Genomic DNA, 20,955 nt, shown 5'->3' with positions numbered 1-20,955 from the left:
AGACAGATAAGTAGGAAATGTACTGTGCAAACCCAAAGGAAAAGGACAAACAGCTCCAGCTTGAAGTACAATATAGTGGGCTCACTGATATTGCAGATCTGGGGATTTTCTTCAATACATTGAAAGGCATTCAGGATAGGTGGCCTGAAAATACCTTGAATTTACGTTACTTTTGAAAGTGCAGAGGATTTGGCAGATGTTAACTTACCTGGGTACCTGGGCCAGGTATGAGTCACAGAACAAATGCCTGTGCTGCAAGGAACTTGAACCCAACAATTTCTGTCTCTTTTGCAGGTGGTGATCCAAAGAGGACTGTACAGCAATATTATCACTTAGGGCTTGGGATTGTTTCACACACTCTTCACTGAGCCAGCAGCTAGCTTCCAGCTGCTCCAGGTTTTGCTTGGCTTCCAACAGCTTCTGCTTCTTGACTATCCTTTCCAGCCGGAACTTGACCTTCTTCCGCCTTATGTTTCTTTCGGCCTTTTTTAAGGAGTACCTTTGCAGGAGCTCCAGCTGCACCAGTCTCTTCTTGTTCTGCTGTAGCAGGGAAAGGCAGGTTTCCAGCCCAGTGGTGCTCTGCACCTCAGCCTCTGCACACAGCGTAGGCTCTGTTTGCACTGCAAACTCCCTCTGCTGTTGCTGAAGAGCAGCCAGACGTTTATTCTCATTTATAAGCCACTGCTGGTCTGTAAACAAAACAATGATTGAAAGAAAGTAAAAATCATAGGAAAAACACTACTTGTTACTATCTTGTTTCTTGATTTAATCAGCCTTTAGAGGTCATTTGAGAACAGAATTTCTATGCATGTAGAGTAGAGACTCGACAAACTATTTAAAGAAAAATGTACTGTTGCTCTACTCCACTGATAACTAAAAGCCTCTTTATTGGGTTAAGGACTCAGGTAGCAACTTCAGAATATAAGCATATAATCATAAAATTAAAGAATCATTAAATGGCTTGGGTTGCAAGGGACCTTTAAGATCAACCAGTTGAATGTGCACCAAATAAAACAAATACTGTCATGGCAAAGATGCAGGTGAAGCCAACACAACCTTCAGCTATTATGACAAACTGTTCAAAAAACACAAGCTCATAGCACCAGTCAATGTGTTTTTTCCACAGAATTACCACTCTACTCCACAAAAAGAATTAGATGTTCTGCTTCTGTTAATGACCCCTATAGTTCATAAATGCCAAATATGTTCACACACCAAGTGACTAACCTAATTTGATAACAAAATATGTTACCTCTGCTTACACTCTAAATGTTCAGAACCTGATTTTGGCAGTCAGTGTGGATACAGTAGAGAACAGAACCAGGCTGATTTGTTTTAAACCCTAGATGCAAGAATACTTTTATTCCATGCAAGGGATGGAAGTGCTTAGAGGTTTTTCAGAGTACACCAGCTTCAGTCTGAGCTATGATGAACTGTAACAAAAGAAGAGATTATTGAGATCACCATGACCAGGTTGTATCTGATGGCTTCAACCTGTTCTCTTAATGAAGCAGATTTTTTATGATGCTATAAAAATGTACATATTCAGATCTCAAAGCAAACAAAAAAAATCCATTGCTGAACAAGCAGTGTAAAAATCTCAGGCCAGGTTCCTTTACAAGTGGAGCACTTCTCAAAGAACCAATGTTTCCCAAAGTGCTGCTGTCTTACTAGCAGCAATTTTTTTTGGCTGAGCTTACTTTCAATGTGCAGTCCTTTACTAAATAAGCAATGTTTCATTGCTTATTCAGGGATGTAGGAATTAAGAGGTATTTAAATTTGATGTGATGAATGAGGGCTTCCTGCAGCTCTGCAGAGCTGAGCTGCAAGAGAGGAATTTGGGGCTCTGGAAGTTTCCCTAGTGCAAGAAACCATTAGTGCAGAGACTTTGTAGATATCACTTGCTTGATGAATGCTGATCTTGTTAAACACACTTCATTAGTGATCCCCACCACAATGAGTCTCCTGTCCTGCTTATATTGGCAGCTCTGCAAAGAGCACATGCACAGAGGTAGGAATTCTAACTCTATGGTTTCTCTGTGGATAAAAGGGAAACATTTTTGTCATTATGTTAGTTAATTTTTCTTAATAACATTTTTGTGAATAACATTTTTAGTTTTGACATTCAAAGCTTTTTTTTCTCAGCTTTATTTCCAGATGTGTTCTCTTTAGCATGATTTTAGCAAGCAGAATATTTGGCAGATCAGTTTCCCTGCAAAAGAGCTGCAAGCTTAAGATGCTAATTAATCTCTGTTCAAAAACTTGCCTTTGTCAGGAGCTGAGCCACAGAGGGCACAGAAAAGGTGAAGAACTTTGGTGGGTAGCCAAGTAAAGAAACGTATTTGGCTGGCAAAAACTACCTGCCTGGCTAAGCTTTGCATGAACACAGTGAAAACAGCAGAACTAGAGAGAAGCAGAGAACAAGTCTGCAGAGCCACAAAATAAAGATATTTTGGGGAAACTCTCCAGATTTTCTGTACTATGTACATATTCTTCTGTTATATCCCATCAAAACAATTTCCTTTTAATCTCTTCACTGTGGCTGGCATAATTACAAGTTAGCTGGCTGCATAAGTGTTGATCTGAGACATTGCCAAAAATTCATGACATTTTCTTCTTCCAGGCTCAAACAGCAGATTTTGCCTGGTGGCAAAATACACCTTTGTATAGGCACCCTTTGCTTATCAAGAAACCTAGATCAAATAGATTGGAAGACAAGCTAGAGAACATCAGAACCACAGCTGAAGGGAGACAGGATTGGAATCAGGCTGGGAGAGGAGGCTCAGAGCCACAGGGGAGTAGCTGGTGCTGTCCCTCCCAGCAGTGCTAATGACCTGCAGTGCTAATTAAACAGTGCTGCTGGAGCACTGTGAAGGAGGCCCTATAGATCTGGTAATCAAAGCTCAGTAACTGTTCTCAAGGGAAAGGCAATTGTAGGAGAAATCCAGTAATTAGCCATAATAAAAGTTCCACTCATAAAAAAAGCATCACTAGCACAAAAAATGTTGAGAGAATGAAAGTGCAGGAATGGAAGGGAGTTGTAGCAGGGGAAGAGGCAGGTACCCACTTTCTTGGATTTGCTGGTTAATGAGTGCTTGGTCATTTTCTAGTTCCCGCTCTGCTTTTATCTGTCCTCTCAGAATCTGCTGCTTTAAATCCTCAACATAGAGCTGCTGTAGTTGAATTTGTTTTCTGTGGAAATCTTCCTGGTCTCTCAGTTTCTGCTTGTACTCTTCATGCACAGCATCTATTTCTCTGCTGGTTAGAAATGTTGACAGTGAATTTCAACCAGAAACAAATACTATTTGTAATAAAACCAGTTATCTTACTAAAGAAAGACAGACAATATTCAAGATGTTGTTTAGTTCAATAAGGGTGCCTTATGACAAAAACTCATAGTTGTGTACATGCATGTCACAGCAGGCTGCAACCCTGTAAGTGTCATAAATGCCAGAAAACATGAAAGCTCTAGTAGTGAAGCAGGTAATTCCATTGCCAGAAAGATAACAGCAAAAAGAATTTTAAAAAACATTGTCACTTTTCATTCTGCTGTATTCTTCCGTAGATGAGACTGGGGAGGGGTTTGTCTTCAAATCATAAAAGTCTATTACCACTATATAAGACACTTGTCATCTAAGTACTTCAAAGTGCTTTACAGAAATGACCAACAGTCTTTGTTTTCAGGCCAAAAACTCCAACCTAGAAATATTTACAAGCATTGTCAGGATTACACCAACAGTCTCTGGCAGTGCCAATGAAAGACCTTGATCACCCAAATCTCTGTTGGATGCAAGAACTATATCAGGTTACTGCTTCTATATTTGGAGCAGAATCGGGATCAGAAAAGTGAATAGCCTGTGAAAAACTGCTTTACAGTCTTCTCAAAGATGTTTGGCTTCTGACTGTATGCCAAAATTTTACACACACAGAACAACAATCAAAAGCATCTCAGAAGTATCAGAACAACAATCAGAAGTATCTCTTCTTACCATAATGCATTATAATATTCAAGATACCTTAGCCCTCTAAAAGGAATATATATTCTGCTTCTCCACATGTTACCATCAAGAAATTATTAATTAATTCAAGTTAGATTATATCTGAAGGTGATATAGGATCTTTGCCTGCTAAACACTGCATTAGTATATAATCTCAAAAAATTAAACCTTTGAGTCTTGAAAAAATGTTTCAATTACATTTTAATAAGAAACTACATAAAATATTTATTATACTTCTAAAGCAATAAAAGACACCAAAATTCTAAAGAATCCCTAAAGGTCAAAAAACCTCAAAATATATCATTTCAAATGAAATCTTTGGAAATATCATGTATTTTGTAAAATCACTACCAATACAAGGTCATCTGTATGAAAAGAGTGTTTGACCTTTGCTACACAGGAATAATTTAAAATCTCAATTCAAAACTGTAAGCATGTGTTCAAAGCAACCATTTCTGCAGCAAAAACTTGATTTTGTGTGATAGTTTAGCAGAAAGAAGAGATGAAATAACTGAGCAGTGAAAATCTACAAATCTCTTGGAGTACCTTTACATGGTACATGCAATGCACTTCATAAGAAGTAGTAGGAAGCTCTCAGTACAGAAAAGCTTTAAGATTTTCAATAATTTACAATATTACTATGAATCTTGCTCACACGAGACAAACAGAATTCTGTTTTGTTTTAATGTTTATGTAAATGCAATGCTGAGAGTAACTGAGAGAGAATATCTTCTGTTCAGTTGTCTGTCATGGTGCAAACACAGTGCAAAGTTTGCTGCTGCCATCTGCTAAGTGGTTTGTGTCTATTTGTCACTCACACAAACAAATTGTGAGAATATGCAGGTCCAAGATCTCTTTGTCCTTGGCTTGTCACCAGAGATGCCAGTACCGTGTGATTTGTAATTTTTTTGCTCTCAGATAAACTTGAATTGATCCCCAGGAAATAGAAGTGGGATGCCTCATTTCTCATTCAGCTGAAGTAGGTTTGAATTGACACTTCCCTGCAGCACTGAAACGCTCCTATGGCGATTACAAACCTCCAGCTGTTCAGGTGTTTGTTACACACCAGCCACGGGGGGACAAACTCAGAGGTTAAAGAGAGACTGGTTCACTAAAAAAGAACCACTTTCCAAACACAGTATTGAATCTGAAGTATCTTGTTAGGTACAGCTTCCATGGTTTCAATGCTAACTCTCAGGGAGTCTTGCCCTAAGTGCAGCTCTGAGGTTGCCTTCCATGTTTTCTAATGGAGCAGCCATATAATCTGGAGTTAAAATACTGATCTGGGACAAAACACTTCCAATTCTGGAGCAGTTACATGGCCTCTGTGCTTTCACATCCTTGGCCTGCAAGGTCTTCAGTACAAGGAGTGCCTCTGGATGCCTCTGCACCAAACCTAACAGCCTCTCTGCAGAATCTGGTTATGAGATAGTAGAACAAGTTAAAGACTAACAGACACATGAAAGCTCTTGTTCCTCTGGTGATGTGAAAGTTGAAAAATATGAATCTAAATTTGTCACTGGTCTCACACGACCTTGGGCAAGTTGCTTAATCTGAGACATGTGTGAAAGAAACAAAGTAGATTCGTCCAAGAGAAGTGATGGGGATCCATTAGCATTATCATCAGAAAGTCAAATATCAGAAAAGCTGATTTCTATTAATTTATCATTATTAGCATCATTCTGCTTGAAACTGAGGAAACTGAGTGAATCATTGTCAGCAGGCTGAAAAAAAGCATGATCCTAAATCAGTAGTGAAAGAATTCTTGTTCTACAACTATTTACTAAAACTAGATAAAATTCCTCTGATAAAATGTCTCTCATTCTTCCTTACCATGACTTTTAGCCCTTAGCCAATCTTCCCATAAAACTGACTTATTAGATTTTAAACTGCTTACAAACTTAAATCCAGAACATTTAAGTAAATGAAACAACTCAGTGCTGCGTTTCAATCCAAAGACTTAACAATGCCCACAGGGGTGGTTAGGTAACATCTGTTTACAGTTGTGAGAGGGTCACAGGCTTGTCCTATACTTTCCAACCTTGCTGAAACCACACCCCACCCCCACATTATAAAGGAACAGAGAATAAGCAATACAAACAATGCACGTGGCAGAGAGCTATTTGTTCTCAGCAGCACTAGCATATTCCCTCACGTGTGTAGTAATGGCTTTTTGCTGAACCAACTCGAAATTGTGAGATCCTTTCCAGCAGCCGTGTGTGTTTGCACACAGAGCAGAGCACGAGGCAGGCCAAACTGATGGTATTAATCACAGCCCCACATTATGACTTACACCCCAGAAAGGCAGAGTCCAGAGGAACAGCCATGCTCCACTTTAAACCTTGGAAAAACTAACACAGCACAGCAACCACTGCAGCATTCTTTCTGCTTTTGTTCAGGTGATGTAGCTAGTTGGTACAACTCTCCCTCTGTAAGGTTTAAGTCTCTGTAATAAATACTGTTGTTCCAGGTATATACACAACTTGCAGTTCTGCTGTTATTTCAGTGTCTCTGCTTCATTTTCTAATTTCTAGAAGTACAAAACAAAAATCAGGCAGAGCAGTAAAGCCAGGTCTGAATACAGACGCTGAACATTAATCAGCTTTTTAGGAAGCTGCTTCTTACAGGCAGTTTTCTGAAGTGGAACAAAAAGATAATGAAAAGCCATGCAGAGCCACTTACATAATACACAAATGCAAGAGGATGTTTTCCCTCTGGCTGTGAAATACTGACTGTGAGAACAGAATTACTGGCTAGTTTGGGATACAGATCTGTCTCTCACAGAAACTGCTGAAACCAAAAACATGAAGTCAGAATACTCCCTTTCCAGCTTTGAACATGCTATGTCATGTCAGCACACTTCTGCTGGTTTATGGAAATAACATGATAAACTAAACTAAAAAATGACATGACAATGGCCCAGAAAGAAAATAACAGATTCACACACACTTCATAGCTAAATCATCTAATAAGCAATTCAAAGAACAGTCAGTTTGTGTCATATATGCTTGAATGACTAAACTAAAACCAAGTATAAATCCAGTTAACATAGGAATTTGGCCTAATTTTTACTAAGTAGGAGAGATTATTAATTTTTTTTTAAAATCTAAAACATCTTAAATCAGATGTACTGTTAAATTTAGACATGAAACACTGGAATGTTATGAGACACAGCAAAAAAGCCCAGCTTGCTGTTGCTCATATTCCTGCTTTTCCACACAAGCAATCTGCACTCAGTACAGTTCTAACAGGAAATAAAATAACTTCAGGTCAAACATAAGAGAAACAGCTTCATTTCTGTAGGTATCAAGACATACATGAAGTCTTGGTTTCACAGGACCAGCATACTCTAGCATACAGCATATTAGAAAGAGCAATTCTGCAGAGAATTTCATAAAATCATGCAGATTTCTGGGTGTATCAAATGCAGCAAGAAGTGTCAACAGTTACCCCCTCCTCCAAGTAAACCATTAAAAGCTGCAAGTAAAACGACAACAAAAAGACACCAACACTAAACTAAAGATAATCACAAATGACTGAGAAAACATTAATATGATACCGATTCTGCTGGATTGCTTTTCCATCTCGTTTTTCTCTCCAAAGTTTGCATGATGCATGCTAAACGAACCATCTGTAAATCCACATTTTTTTCCAGCCGGTTTTGTTGTCAGCTCTCTGGGATCCTATTGTGCAATTCTCCTCCCCTCTTCCCCAAACACTTCTGCTGCTGATGCAGAGGCTGGCGGCAGCTACAGCATAATGCAGCTTCCAGTAACTATGGCAGCAATAGCTCTGAATACCTGCTGCAACAAAATCCTAAGGCTCAAATACAGAAACTACAGTGAAAAATAATTACTTGTGGTAAGAGCTGAAATTTGCCAGCTTTCTCAAAGAAGACATCAGTAAAGTTAGCATCCCCATCTTTTCGACTGCCTAGTGTTCAAGCCCTATTTGTCTTTTACAAATTATTTTTCCCAAGGGAAAAGGAGTTAAAAACAAAGCAGAAAAAAAGACTTGTGCAAGGCATTTTGCGCCCTTGCAAACCCCACATTGAGAGCAGTCACAAGTTAGAGCTACAAGCCTATCCACTAATGCACATCTACACAACTGCTCCCACCTTCTCCAGCTCTATCCTCCCCCTCTTGCTGTGTCCAATCCGGGGCCCTTCCCGCAGGGGCTCAGAGCAGCAGCAGCAGCAGCAGGCACCACGCAGCTGCACAGGATCTACATCTGCTGCTGCCTCGCACAGGGGCCCAAACCTCTCCCTCCTCTTCCCTAAAGCAAAGGGAAGAGCAACGAAGGAGATATAAAGACCTTGTACTGTCACCTCCTTCAGCCTCCTGAAGGAATGCCAGTCACAGAATTCAAACCAAAAGTTGGGGAGTGGTGGGCAGGAGGTGGGAGCCATAAATCAGTCAAAATGGCCAGCAGAGCCAGAAACCTTTAGAAATAAGGGATCTTTGGAAACCTACACACATAATAATCCCCTTCACAGAAGTTACCACCAAGCGAGGTATCATTTAGATTTCTGATTAACTGGTTTGCTTAGAGAAAAAACACACTGTTCTGTTTCATACGTGGTTTTTTTAGCCTTTCTATGCAAAACCTCTTTTTCTTTGCCAAAGCCTCCAAAATAACAGTAAAGCAATGACTTCTTTAAGGCACCCCTTTAAATACATCTCTAAAACAGACCACTTTTTGGCCAGTTTTCACAGGCACAAGACACAGCCACATTCTCCAATAAAGGCCAATGCTGCTCTTTAAATTCCAGTTTAGCTAACACAGGTTTTCCCTTCACAATGCCAGTTATATATAGAATTAGTTAGTTACCCTGCTAATCCGCTATACATGATTCTGCTGTAAATTGTAGAGTTGCTGTAACTGACACAGTGCATTTCTCTGTGAAACAGAATATTTGAGGTATCTTTTAAGAGATGCAAAAGTTTTCTTTAACCTTTTTGTTTTGTTTTTTTGGTAGAGCATTTTGAAATTCTCAAATGAAAGCTGTTAGTGTGAACTCAGAATATTTTACAGATAGTAGTTGGACAAGTTAACTATGCCACATTAGAATAATAAATATGTTTGTTATGCTGTATCGAATTCCTCCCCCCTGAGTTTAACAATGTTGGTATTTTCAAGGAAAGGCAGTTTAAGCATGTTCCAAGCACCTAAATAATTCAGTGTACTGCTATACCACTGAACTCTAATGGACAAACTCCTATGGGTTTTTTTCTGAAACCAGCAAGACAATAAAATCAGAGTTTTTATTCATATACTGGATGGTATTAAGGCAATGGCAGGAGAAAGACCTTTATTATCTACTTATTTGTGGTGATGCTGTAACATTATGACTGATGCCGTTCACAAGACTTCTGTGTGTTTGCTGGCTGACAGCAAACATCTGAAATTTGCAGTGCTGGGGCTATTGTGAGTAGTAGGGTGTATGAGCAAGCAACCAAATAAGAGTATAATGACTCAAAATGCCTGAAGTTTTAATATTTGTGTGCAGTGGTAGAAAATAGTTTTTTCCTCTCATTTCTCAAAATATTTTAATGTACAATTAAAGGTTGAACTGGTAATTCAACCCATAAAAGGCAGAGGAGAAAAATGTCACCACACTGACAGCATGGGAGACAAGACTCCTATCACAAATAATCATTACTGCAGTGCATATATTGACATGATCTGAAATAAAAAATCCAGAAGAAAGCAAAGTACCATCAGGTTCTGAAGAAAAAAGTACTTAAACCAATGGAAACTCAACAATTTCTGAATTACTTCTGTTTGCAGCTGCTGTGCTCCTTTGCATGAATGAACCACATTCTCTGCTAGGAATTATTTCTCTTTTTTTACTTTTCCCTAAAGCGATTTTATTCTTACCAGAAGAGAACCCAATTTATCCAAGCAATTTTCAAAATACTAAGGAGTATTCCCAGTACCTACTATTGGCACAAAATCTAATGCATTTAAGGTTCTTATATGCTGGAAATTGGTGGCAACTTCAGAGTAAGCCTCACTCTAGTTATGGTTTTTAAATGCATTCTACCAATGCAACAAGGATGCAAACCATTTGCACAAGATCTCACATGAATAAAGAACATGACTGCAGAGCCTTGCCTGTAATTCAGCTTCATGTACAGATTCTTGTCCCAATATGATAAAATAGTTTGAATTAAAGCCTAAAGTGTTAGCTTCCATCCCTTCTGGAGGAAATCAGTGTAGCACAGGAGAAAGGCAAAGCTAAAGGTGCCAAAAATTTCAGCATGATTTAGACACATCAATAATCTTACCTTGGTTCAAGAGAACATTTATTTTCTTCACAGTTTCTACACTTTTTACTGCAAAAATAAAAATAGAAAATCATAAATATTTGGGAAAAAAGGCAAGAAAACTTCACTGAAGCCTCTTGCACACAATGTTACTGTAATTTTCAGTAGAGGAAGAGGTAGATTTCTAGCATCTGGGAAAGCACCAAGAACTTCCAAGTCAGAGGGGAACAGAGAACAAGATACACACACAGCTTTACCTGGTGGTCTACTTTCCCCTAAGCATCTCTTTCCGACAGAGACAAGACCCTGCGTTAGGGTGGACTTTTCTACTGGTGATCAAATAAACACCCCCTGTAGTCCACTTAGTCCTGTATTATGGTTTGCAAAGTATCTCACACACACCTCTTAGTACTTGACATTTATTCTTATAATATCAATCTTAGGCTAGATGTCTCAACCATAACCCCCTCCACGAGCTAAACTTCTTGTCTGTACAGTAACACAGGCTCACAGGTTACTGCAAAGCAAGGCTGAATGGATCAATTCAGTTTACCTATGCCAAATAACTATTCAAAAGGATAGTAGGACCACTGGATTACTTAAGGTGAAAACAAACTCTTATAAGACATGGTTTACAGATCGTTCCTGTAAGAGATAGACATTGATAAAATCCAAGCAAATGCAATACCATAACATTTTTCATTTTTACTGAAGTAACCATCTGAAATCCTCTAGGTAAGCATGAGGGTAACTTTAAGCAATGTAGTATGCTTGTAACATCTGTCCAAGTGATTAAAAAATTGCTCAGCACAAACATGTCTTCTATCTGAACATGGTCTGGAAAAAAAAATCAATCAGAAATGTTCTGCAGTTTTGTCAGGTTAAAAAGGGAAAACCAAGTATGCATTTATGAGAAACTGTTAATAATGCTTCTGGATTTTTTCAGTTTTTTCTAGATTCAGCAAAAAAAACTTGTGACAAGAGCTCCACAACTAATGTTTTTAGCAACATGCAAAGACCACCTTGGTGTATAGATTTGAAGGTCATTCGACAAGCCCTTATTTTTAAAATTATTTTTAATTTTTCCTACGAAAAGAATAGCAATGATGTGTAAAATGTCCTTCAGTAAAGAAACAAAATGAAGTAACATTTTGTATAGGCAGGTATCACTGCAGCAAATGAAAAGAAAATGATCAGATTAGACACCTTAAAGAGACCATAAAAAACCACATTATATAAGGTGGAAAGCAAACCACTTGATTAGAAGCAGGAAGAATATTTAAAACAGAGATAAATAACATTTTATGCGAATAAAAAGGAGATTAAATACTTCCTCTAGAAAGAGGTAAAAGATTCCCAGTATGTTACCACACCAAAAATACTCTAGCAAGAAGCAGAACCATCTGCAGATATGAATGAGAAGATGGCTGTTTCTTGCCTTTAACAGTTAACTGAATGTGCCAGGCTGAGAGGAATTAAAAAGATCCCATTTATATTTAATTCAGCAATATTCTATTTTCAATGTTATGAACTGAAACACAGAACATAATTCATTTTCCTGATACATATTAATCACTGTCTTCATCACACCAATCCTTTCCATTTCATGAAGTCTCTGCTATAAAAGCATACACTAAACACTGAGTATGAGCAGCCCTTCAACACTTTGACAGCAGTATATGCCTTATTTACTGCTCAGTTTTAAAAAAACCAAACAAGGAATTACATAGGCTTTCTGAGATGAAGGGCTCAATGAGGACTTGAACTAAAGGGAATTTATGAACAAACCTTCTGATTTCCTCAACAAATTAGCAGCAAAAGTCAATTGGTAATAATTGCCTTGGCTAAATCATATCCTGAAAAGGCCATTTTGTGCATTGAAGCAATAGTATTGTAAAAATTATAGATTAGCTGTAAAGCAGATGTCCAAGTGAACTGAATTAAGGCTGACAGTCTCATCTGAGGTACTTTCTTAACTGAGCATCAATAAATGATTTTGCAGGTTTGCTGCCTGTTTATCTTAATGCTCGATATTAGTCAGCTGGCCAATGTATTTTCTCTGACAAAAACTTTTTTGACTACTTAAAAAGGTGATGGGACTTACTCTGTATACAGCTTTCCTTTGTCTGAACCAAGTCCCTTATTTCAGAGATCATCCCAAAAGAGAAATTGCTTGTTCAGTTGCTTTTTTCTCAGTTTTTAACTTACTTGTAGAGAGAAGAAAGGATATAGTGTGGAGAATTGATGCAACTTCCATCCAAATTGAGCCAGTCCAAAGCTCCATAACTCATAGTGGGTGGGGTTTCATTAATCTACAGAAAGCACACCACATAGGACAGGAATTTAAAAAAATCACAGCAACCCAGGAACTTCCAAGGTATCATTAGTACTGTCATTGTTAACTGTTGTGTGCAAGGCTGCATAGTACCTCCCATGTGAGTTTGTAATCTCATACTTCTGCTTGGTCTTTGATAATTAGCAAAATTGCTAAGTGTTTGTTACTGAGTACATCTCTTTTTGCAGCTCTATTTGAATGTGATGCACGCTTCATTAATCAAGAAATTAAGAATGAAAACAAACAGAAGTTAAGCCCCTTATCTCAAAGTGAGTGCAGAAGGAAGGAAGAGTGGAAAGTAGAAAACATTAATAAATGAAAATCCATTTTAAAAAGTAGACTCTTGCCAATAGCAGTTGATAATATGGTTAATTCCTAAATGAGAAAACTTACATTATTTAAGTTAGGTTTTTAGTTACATTTGTCAGTCATTTTTGGAATTACCTCATTTCTCAAACATTATTGAACTAGTCAACCAAATAACATCTTACAATTATTAGTTGCTGAGTTTAACATACCAAGAAATATTTTGTCAATTCCTGATGTATGTAACAATTAACTGCTTTCAGAGTCTACAACATTTAAATACTTAATCCCATAAATTTTCCATTTCTTCTAGTATACTTCATTCAAAACAGTGAAATGACAAAGAAGGAAGATAACTCAGAAAATTATCAAATGTGGAAAGATTCTTAACTGGTCTTTTCACTGCAGCATTCTGCCTTTTTGTTTCAATCCTACTGTAGTCATGACTAGAAATAGGAAACACTAAATTATTCAAGGGATCTGCATCATCTTTTGCCAAGCACATCTGAAAGAAGTGCTAGTGTCCTCCCACAAGAGGTTTACTGTCATTACAGGCCATTAGAGGGAGGAAATGAAGCAAGTGAATATGTTGATGAAATGAAATATTATCTTTATCAGGCTGGCTTTTAAGAAGAAAAAAAATGAAAAAAAAGGAAAAAATACAAGAGAAAAACAGTTTTAGAACTTACTGATCTTCTTAGTCTTAAGATAGCAGCTTCTGCTGGGTGGTTGAATCTAAATTTATGAGATTTGCCAAGGACAACAAGGGCCCCTGTGAAAACAAAATTATTAGACATTTACAGAAATGTAATTCATCAAACTTCTATAGAATAGTAGGTTAAAAAATCTGACCAACTGTTTTCTGTTAAAAAATCTGAGCAACTGTGAGTCACAGAACAGAGAACTATTTTAAAAATTTGTCACTATGGAATGGCAGAGTTATCAATCTGTAATGACAGTAACCAAGCAAACTAATCTTGGAGATCTCTGCAGAGTAAACATAACTGTAAATTCCCCATTCATATTAAAAGCCAGCATGACTTCATAACCAACCCACCGCTGAAAACCTGTTTTTAAACTATATCTTTAAGATTCTTTACACTATATCTTTAAGGTCACTGCAAGTTCCCAGGAGCCAGACTGTTACTTTAAAGAACATGAAAGTGTAGAAGCCTGATCCATTTAATCTGAATTCATTCATTATAGCCTATGACTTGGTGGCTACCAGCTTCCACCTAAATACACTATGACAAAGCTGAAGGTTGTTTCAATTATATTATATAATTGCCAAAAAACCCTTTCAGTGACCAGCTGACTTAGAGTCAATCTCCACTATTTTCCACAATAAAGTCTCTGATTACATGTCTTCCCTTTTCAGAAACCTACATACTACTGTTGCCAAAAGAAGGCAGAATATTGTCGCCAATGTTTTAATTTTACTTCTATGGGGTAGCAAATTTATTTAGCCACAGACCAAACCTTGCGGAGCTGGCAGCAGACTGAGAGACATCTTTCTTTGATTTGCTCAAGTTCCATAAATTCTAGATCTAAACTGCAGCGATAGGGTGACCATAATGCAGGGTTCATTTTTCCCAGAAAACACAAATCTTGCCTTGTGACAGACGACAGGACCCAGCCACTTCACATCCGTTGACAGAGCAGCGTGCGCCTGGGCCCGGCCGCAGGGTCACGATCCCGCAGTGGTTGTCTATCAAACAGTGATTCCTTTCAATCCACTGCCCCTGCAAAACTGCAACACAGAGTTATCTCACCTGGGGAAGGGGTTGGGCTGGCCCTGCTCTCCTCAGACTACCACAAACTGTTTGACACTATGCATACATCATACCCCAGAGAAACATAACGTGTGCAGAACAAGGAGATTAAATACTGCTAGCAAATACAAAGAGATTAAATACTGTTAGTAAATACTTAATCACAGAAAAAACTTACTATTGAAACTATCAAGATCTGTATTTCTGGTACTGGAAAAATACATATCACTTTCTGATCTGTGAGCTGATGTGCACATTCTTCTGTTATGTTGAATTTTCTTAATGCCACTATGGCATTTATTGTTTATAATTTACTAATCTTTTGGCAGAAAATAATCAAACATAACCAAGCTTAGCAGAACTTAACCAAAGCTGGGATCCCGCAAATTTTCCAATTTCAGTATAATGTTTCAGTTCCTTATCATAGTATCTTACTCCTGAGACTGACCGCTAAAATTAAAAGCAGAAACTAAATTAAATAAGATGTATTCTGGATAATTTGGACTTCATATCTAAAATATTCTGAACAAGTAGAGTTGAAAAGCATTTTCAATATCTTGTGCCACTAGTTGTGCCATTTGTGCCACTAGTTTAGGACAGAACATCTGAGAATTTGGATGTAAGATGTAGATATTTTTAATTCTAGTGTAGATTTCACAAGTGGAAAGAAAATCTTGAAGATATCTCAGTTTGGTCAAACCCAGTGACTTTTTGGCCTCTTAAACAAAAAATAATCACATATTTTAGCAAACATTAATAATGAGTCTCTTCTACTTAATTTCTTCAATAAAGAAAGCTGACAAAAAGAAACACTACCTAGCTGTTACACATGACAAATGTAAAGCTCTTGGTTTGACCTGAGCCTATGACAAAATAAGTTGCAATATCATTCTCTTACCAATGTCTTGATCTTGGTCTGAGTCACTTCTTCCAATTTTGGTTGTTCCTTCCTAAAACAAGAAAAGAACTAATTAAAAAGTTGGTTACAGGAAAAGAAATACTATATATACTACTTTAAGAAGCTTTGGTACATCATTTTAACAAACACTTAAAATAAATAGCCTCTGAATGACTGCATTGTTAGACGTAAATGCTGTGTACTCATAATATTTCAGCCCACTGTGCCCCTTAGCATTGCAATTACTCTTCATCCTGCAGCTATGTCAGTTTCTATGACTCCAGTAGATAAAGTAACCCCCAGTGGATGACGTTTGGACTGTGCTTGAGACCAATATTTTGAATACGAACACGTATCCGGACGCTTTGCACTTGTACAGTGAGACTTGGTGTTTGCAGGAATGAGATAATTTTTAAAATAAATATCCATGCAGAAAGAAAGAAGCTGCAAAATGATGATTCAATTAACCAGGCCTTTCAAATTTAAAAATAACAGAATTCCTAATTTGTAAGGGCACTTTGTCATAGATTATGAACTCTTCAATATAACTACTAAAGAAGAACTTTTTTCTGAAACTTAAATGACATCTATGAAGTCTTCCTGGTGCTTATAGTATATGAGCAAATTCCCAAACCTGAAGATTCTGTAACTTCAAAATAGAACTGCCTAGAAACAAAAGTCTCCAGAACAAGAAGGTTCAAACTATATTATGGGTCAGAGATGGAAGTGAGACAGTAGTTTTATGGTTGCCTGCAAATACCAATAAAAAAGAGTTGTTTAAACAATAACATAAGAAAAAAAACCTGCCAAAAAAGGCAATTAATTCAATTAATTTACCATCTGTGTACTACTTTCCATTTCCAGTTCTATGTTTTTCCTTAGAAAAAAAAAGCAAGATAATTTTCCAATTTTAAAGAGACACTGTAATTGGTTATGGTAAAGTGATTGGTAAATGCACTCTAAAATTACTTTAGTGGCAAGACTTTCAGGTTTTATTAAAATTATGGACAGTAAACAATGTGATTTTGTACTCAAATTAGAACAAATTAAATATACTCTCTGCTCCAAGAATTTAAAGATCAAGCACGAAGTAGTAATTGGAAGCCTGAAGATTGGGAAAAGAGAAGCACTACTTCAAGGTGCCCCAGTTCTGGGTAATTATGGGTAAATCACAGTGGTTTTGTGCACTGGGCAGAAAGGGAATGGCTGTCACAAAGCTCCTCACAGAGCTCAGCTCTCTGAAGCAAACAACAGATCCCTCAGGCATGAGCCCTGCTGAGACTTCATTTGCTGGAGAGGCTGAAGGCTGGATTGTGCCTCTGCTTTGAAGCAATTACCAAGTTACATGTCAGTCTAATGTTCAGCAGACTCAACTGCAAAATATCCACCTGGGTTGGCTGCAACTTCCAGAAAACTTGTGGTTCATATGGCCTTTGACTCATGTCAGTCAATCAAGTGAATTAGCAACACGTATTTTATACAGAGAGAAGTAAACCAACTCCTAAAAGTTCTCTTCATCAATTATCTTCTTCACCATCAATTATCTTCATTGGCAATGAATTGTATGGTTACTGTAATTCCAAAACAAACTTTTTCCAAGTTGCTGAACTAACTCTCTGCTAATACAATTTAATTAATAAAAGTGTATTACGACAGTATTGGCTAGGGAAATTCACAACAGCGTCCCAGTCAGTGGAGTGATTCTGGGTAAGTTTAAATCCAAATAAAAATTGTAGGTGAGACCAAAGGTAGAGATACAATACAAGCAAACCAACTCAACTTGAGAAAACAAAATAAAAATAACTATATCCCAGGACCATGACAATTTCATTTTTAAATGTTATTATTGAGCTAATAATTGTAGTATTTATACTCTTTCCTAATTTAATATTGAGTATTCCACCTGAAAAAGGGAAATATGTTTCAGATTAAATGACTGCATAACCTGACCTGAGCACACCACAGCGCACACCCCTTGAAGGGAGTTTTTACATTGTTACCTCTTCTGGCTGTTTCTCATGACTACGGGTAGAATTCCTAGTGTACATTACAGAACCATAAAGAGTAAGATTGCTTTGCCCCTTCATTCCTGGAAGTACTCCAACTTTCAAAAAAGGTTATGAAATACACCTTTTACTGAAACAATAAACAAACTGCATATTTTCAGACTATGCAAAAAAGGTCATCTAAATCACAGGAAAACATACATCTTTTATTAATGAAAGCCAGAAAATTAAGCATAGGCACAGCATCAGTTAGTGCAATAAATACTACAAAATATCAGGGGAGTAAAAGAGTAACACAGTACTTATTTTGCATTATCTGGAAACTGCTGTTGTGACCTCTCTCTAGAAGAGCAATGTAAAGAGTTGTTATATGGTGAAGCCTTAATTTGTAAGGAACCACTAATGTTTTACCTTCTTGCTGTTCAGATGAAGGTAACAGACACCAGAGACTAAAAGATGCAAAGCACAAAGAAAAGAAAAGGCAGCATCTAGAAGCAAAGAAAGAAGGAACAAAGATGTTAGTGTGACAGAGTCATGAATGACTTCAGAAGGTGACCCTTCAAACCATGTTATGCCATTAAAATGAAAATATTTAAATTAGTTGTTATCAAAATTAGTATGGGAAAGTATTTGCTCTTTCCCCAATGGCACATAACAGAAAAGCATTGAAGTAGTAGGAGTGGCTTTCAATAAATATTTATTGTTAATGTAGCGTTGAGCAGTTGAAGTTGCACGTTGATCAGCACTGGACATAAATACTTGGTCCCTAATAATTACCTGGTACAACTTTTTTGGGTTGGCATGAGAAAAATTAGTTAAGTTTCTCTTTCAACATGATAGAAGAACAGCAAGATTTCTGTTTTAACTATTTGCTGCCATTTTTAAGAGGAATAAAAAATCCTGTGTCCTTAAACTGTTAATTACAACAAAATCTAGATAAAGATTTTTTATTAGTAGACAGATACATGATTTTTAACCGTATTTAACATATGTTTTGGCAATGAGTGCACCTCTGTAGAGGTGCCCATCCTACATTCCTTTCACATTAAGCAGCATCAATATTTCAGTAATTTCCATTCATTTAAACAACATTAAAATGTTGAAGTCTGGCCTAGCACTTGCTGTATCAAAAACCAAAAAAACCTCTAAAACCATCTGACCAGCCATGCACATCATAGGCCATAACGTGCAGTAACATAAATACAATGTTATTAAAGTTTCTTAGTGAAAGCGTTGCTTAAATTAGCAGCTACACAACAAAACACTATCTATGAGGCCAGGATTTCTACATGATCTTCAAAAATAGCCACTCCAGCAGTATCACAAGTAATTAACCTTCATGCTACATACCTGGTATCTACGTGGCAGTTCTCTCATAGGGTTAAAAGCAACATGTAGTCATTGCCAAAGTGAGCTTTTGTTTCTTAAACCTTACTTTTTTCTATACATAAACAAATATTCCAGGCTTAAGCATATAAATGCAGAATAAAATTTGGACCAGTGTGTCTGGAATACTTTAAGCTCCATCCTTTATGTTTCCATATATATGAACACATAACTGCCCTCATGCTTTGTGGACTAATTTAAATATTTTGCTTTGTTTGTAATACATTATCAAATACTTTGCACATGCATTCATAAGGGGTGAAGTAATATTAATATATGAATTCTTCTCCTTCTCCATTTCCAATTATTTTCTGCTTTCCCCCCCCATTATGTCTTGTGATCTGCAGCCTTCACATTTTGATAGCTGTTGTTGTTATGTCACCCTAACCACACTGCATTTCCAGAGAAAACAAATATTTTCAAATTAAAGGGTAAAATAAGACAAGTGACCATATCTCACCCTGAGATGGTATAGCACCACTCCTGTGCTGAGGATATCATCATCCATGGCCATTAGATGAGGTAAATTAGAATCTATTGTTACTCCAGCTTTTTCTTTGTTGATGTCCACACTGTATTCTTCCATAATGGCTTTCCTGTCTGTCCACTTACTTGTCCAGTCTTTGGTCAATTGCTCAATCTTAAAGAACAGAAGAGAGACCTGTTTCATTACTAAGCAGGCTGTTTTTTCTTTTTGATCATGCTAACAAATTATTTTGCCTGTCTTTGAGCAAAACTCAAAATCTGCAAACCTTTCCAGGTTAGCAGTGATCAAATCTTCTCAGTAATTTTGGTAAGCATAGAATAATTTCATTTGATTAAATTAGAGTTTATGTTAGAAAGGAGAGACTGTGTATAATGAATTGCTGTGATATATTGAGACAGCTTTCAAACAAGAGGTAGATTGTGCAGGCTTAGTGATGCACAATGGACTGTGTCCCATTAAGGACACGAGACTTTTGTCACAAAGTGGTAGAGCACACTCAATATGAATTAAGGATGGCAGTTTCCTGCATCTGCAGAGCAAAAAGGAAAGGATTAAGACAAAACAGTTTTTACTGTAGTTTCACAACTACAGCAATGCTATCCCCCTGCCTAGTGGAGCAGGAGATAGTTACAGCATCAAGTAAATCATACATACCTTCATTTCATTCTGAAGGACCAGCTCGGTCAGATTGCCATCCTTGTCATCACTCCAAGAGGGACTGGAATTTCTCTGTACAAACAACAGCCACCAAGATCTGCACATTAGTTTTCTTATTCACAGCTGGCAGGCATGTTCTTTCACTCTCCAGTATTTCAAGGAGATGAAGTCAAGAGAAGAAAAGACAAAATATATATGCTACCTTCTAGCATCTAGCCTACATCTCTCTAGCTATTGCATGCAATATTTTGGCATAAAGAACTGGTGAAAAAGCAGTAACTGAGAGACAGTTCTGTGTAAATACATCCTGAAGTGTAGTTTCTGTTTCTCTCAGCAAAACATTCTCTCCATGGCTTAGAAAACCAAGACACTATTATTATTCCAACAGAGAAAATCACCAGGGATGTCAGCTGTATTGTGAGGGCTCACAGATGCTCACAACTCCTTTGCAGGGAGACAGCATGCAGGAAGTGTGAAATATCAATGAATCTCTTGAAGCTTGCATACCCTTAAAAATGAAATATTTCTATTTCATGGTATTTCTGGACAAGTAAACCATCCAACTCTATGAAAGACAGGCAAGGTTTTGAGTCATTATGACTACTTATACTTCAGGTTCATCAGTAAAGTGACAGAAAGAGGAGAAATGACAGAAAACCAGTTAACCTTATAATAATTACAAAATCACCCAGAGAAAAGTTTCATTTCTCTCTAGTTACAATAAACATGGAAAGATAAATAGAGATGAAAGTAAACTACTTAAAGTAACACAAAAGCTCCAGTAGGAGCTTTTGCTACATACCAGTTCAAAACTCATCAGCATGATGAGCAAAATATTGCT

General features: G+C 37.2%; 1 protein-coding gene across 3 annotated transcripts in view; it reads right to left on the bottom strand.

The window, feature by feature from the left end:
* STARD9 (StAR related lipid transfer domain containing 9) overlaps nt 1-20,955 on the bottom strand; it is a 95,315-nt gene that overhangs the window by 22,601 nt on the left and 51,759 nt on the right. For 2 of the 3 annotated variants that reach the window (XM_038139035.1, XM_038139038.1), the window contains exons 15-23: nt 20,112-20,186; nt 19,431-19,610; nt 15,579-15,630; nt 14,521-14,658; nt 13,598-13,680; nt 12,476-12,579; nt 10,289-10,336; nt 3,068-3,258; nt 209-689 (exon numbers count right to left, since the gene is read on the bottom strand). In XM_038139035.1, coding sequence (XP_037994963.1) covers nt 209-689; nt 3,068-3,258; nt 10,289-10,336; nt 12,476-12,579; nt 13,598-13,680; nt 14,521-14,658; nt 15,579-15,630; nt 19,431-19,610; nt 20,112-20,186 — 1,352 coding nt within the window. The remainder of the gene's footprint in view (nt 1-208; nt 690-3,067; nt 3,259-10,288; nt 10,337-12,475; nt 12,580-13,597; nt 13,681-14,520; nt 14,659-15,578; nt 15,631-19,430; nt 19,611-20,111; nt 20,187-20,955) is intronic. The other variant, XM_038139037.1, reaches the window with a different exon arrangement.

This window comes from Motacilla alba, chromosome 5 (assembly GCF_015832195.1).
Source record: "Motacilla alba alba isolate MOTALB_02 chromosome 5, Motacilla_alba_V1.0_pri, whole genome shotgun sequence".
Taxonomy (NCBI): Eukaryota; Metazoa; Chordata; class Aves; order Passeriformes; family Motacillidae; genus Motacilla; species Motacilla alba.
This window is presented reverse-complemented; position numbering and strand designations above follow the sequence as displayed.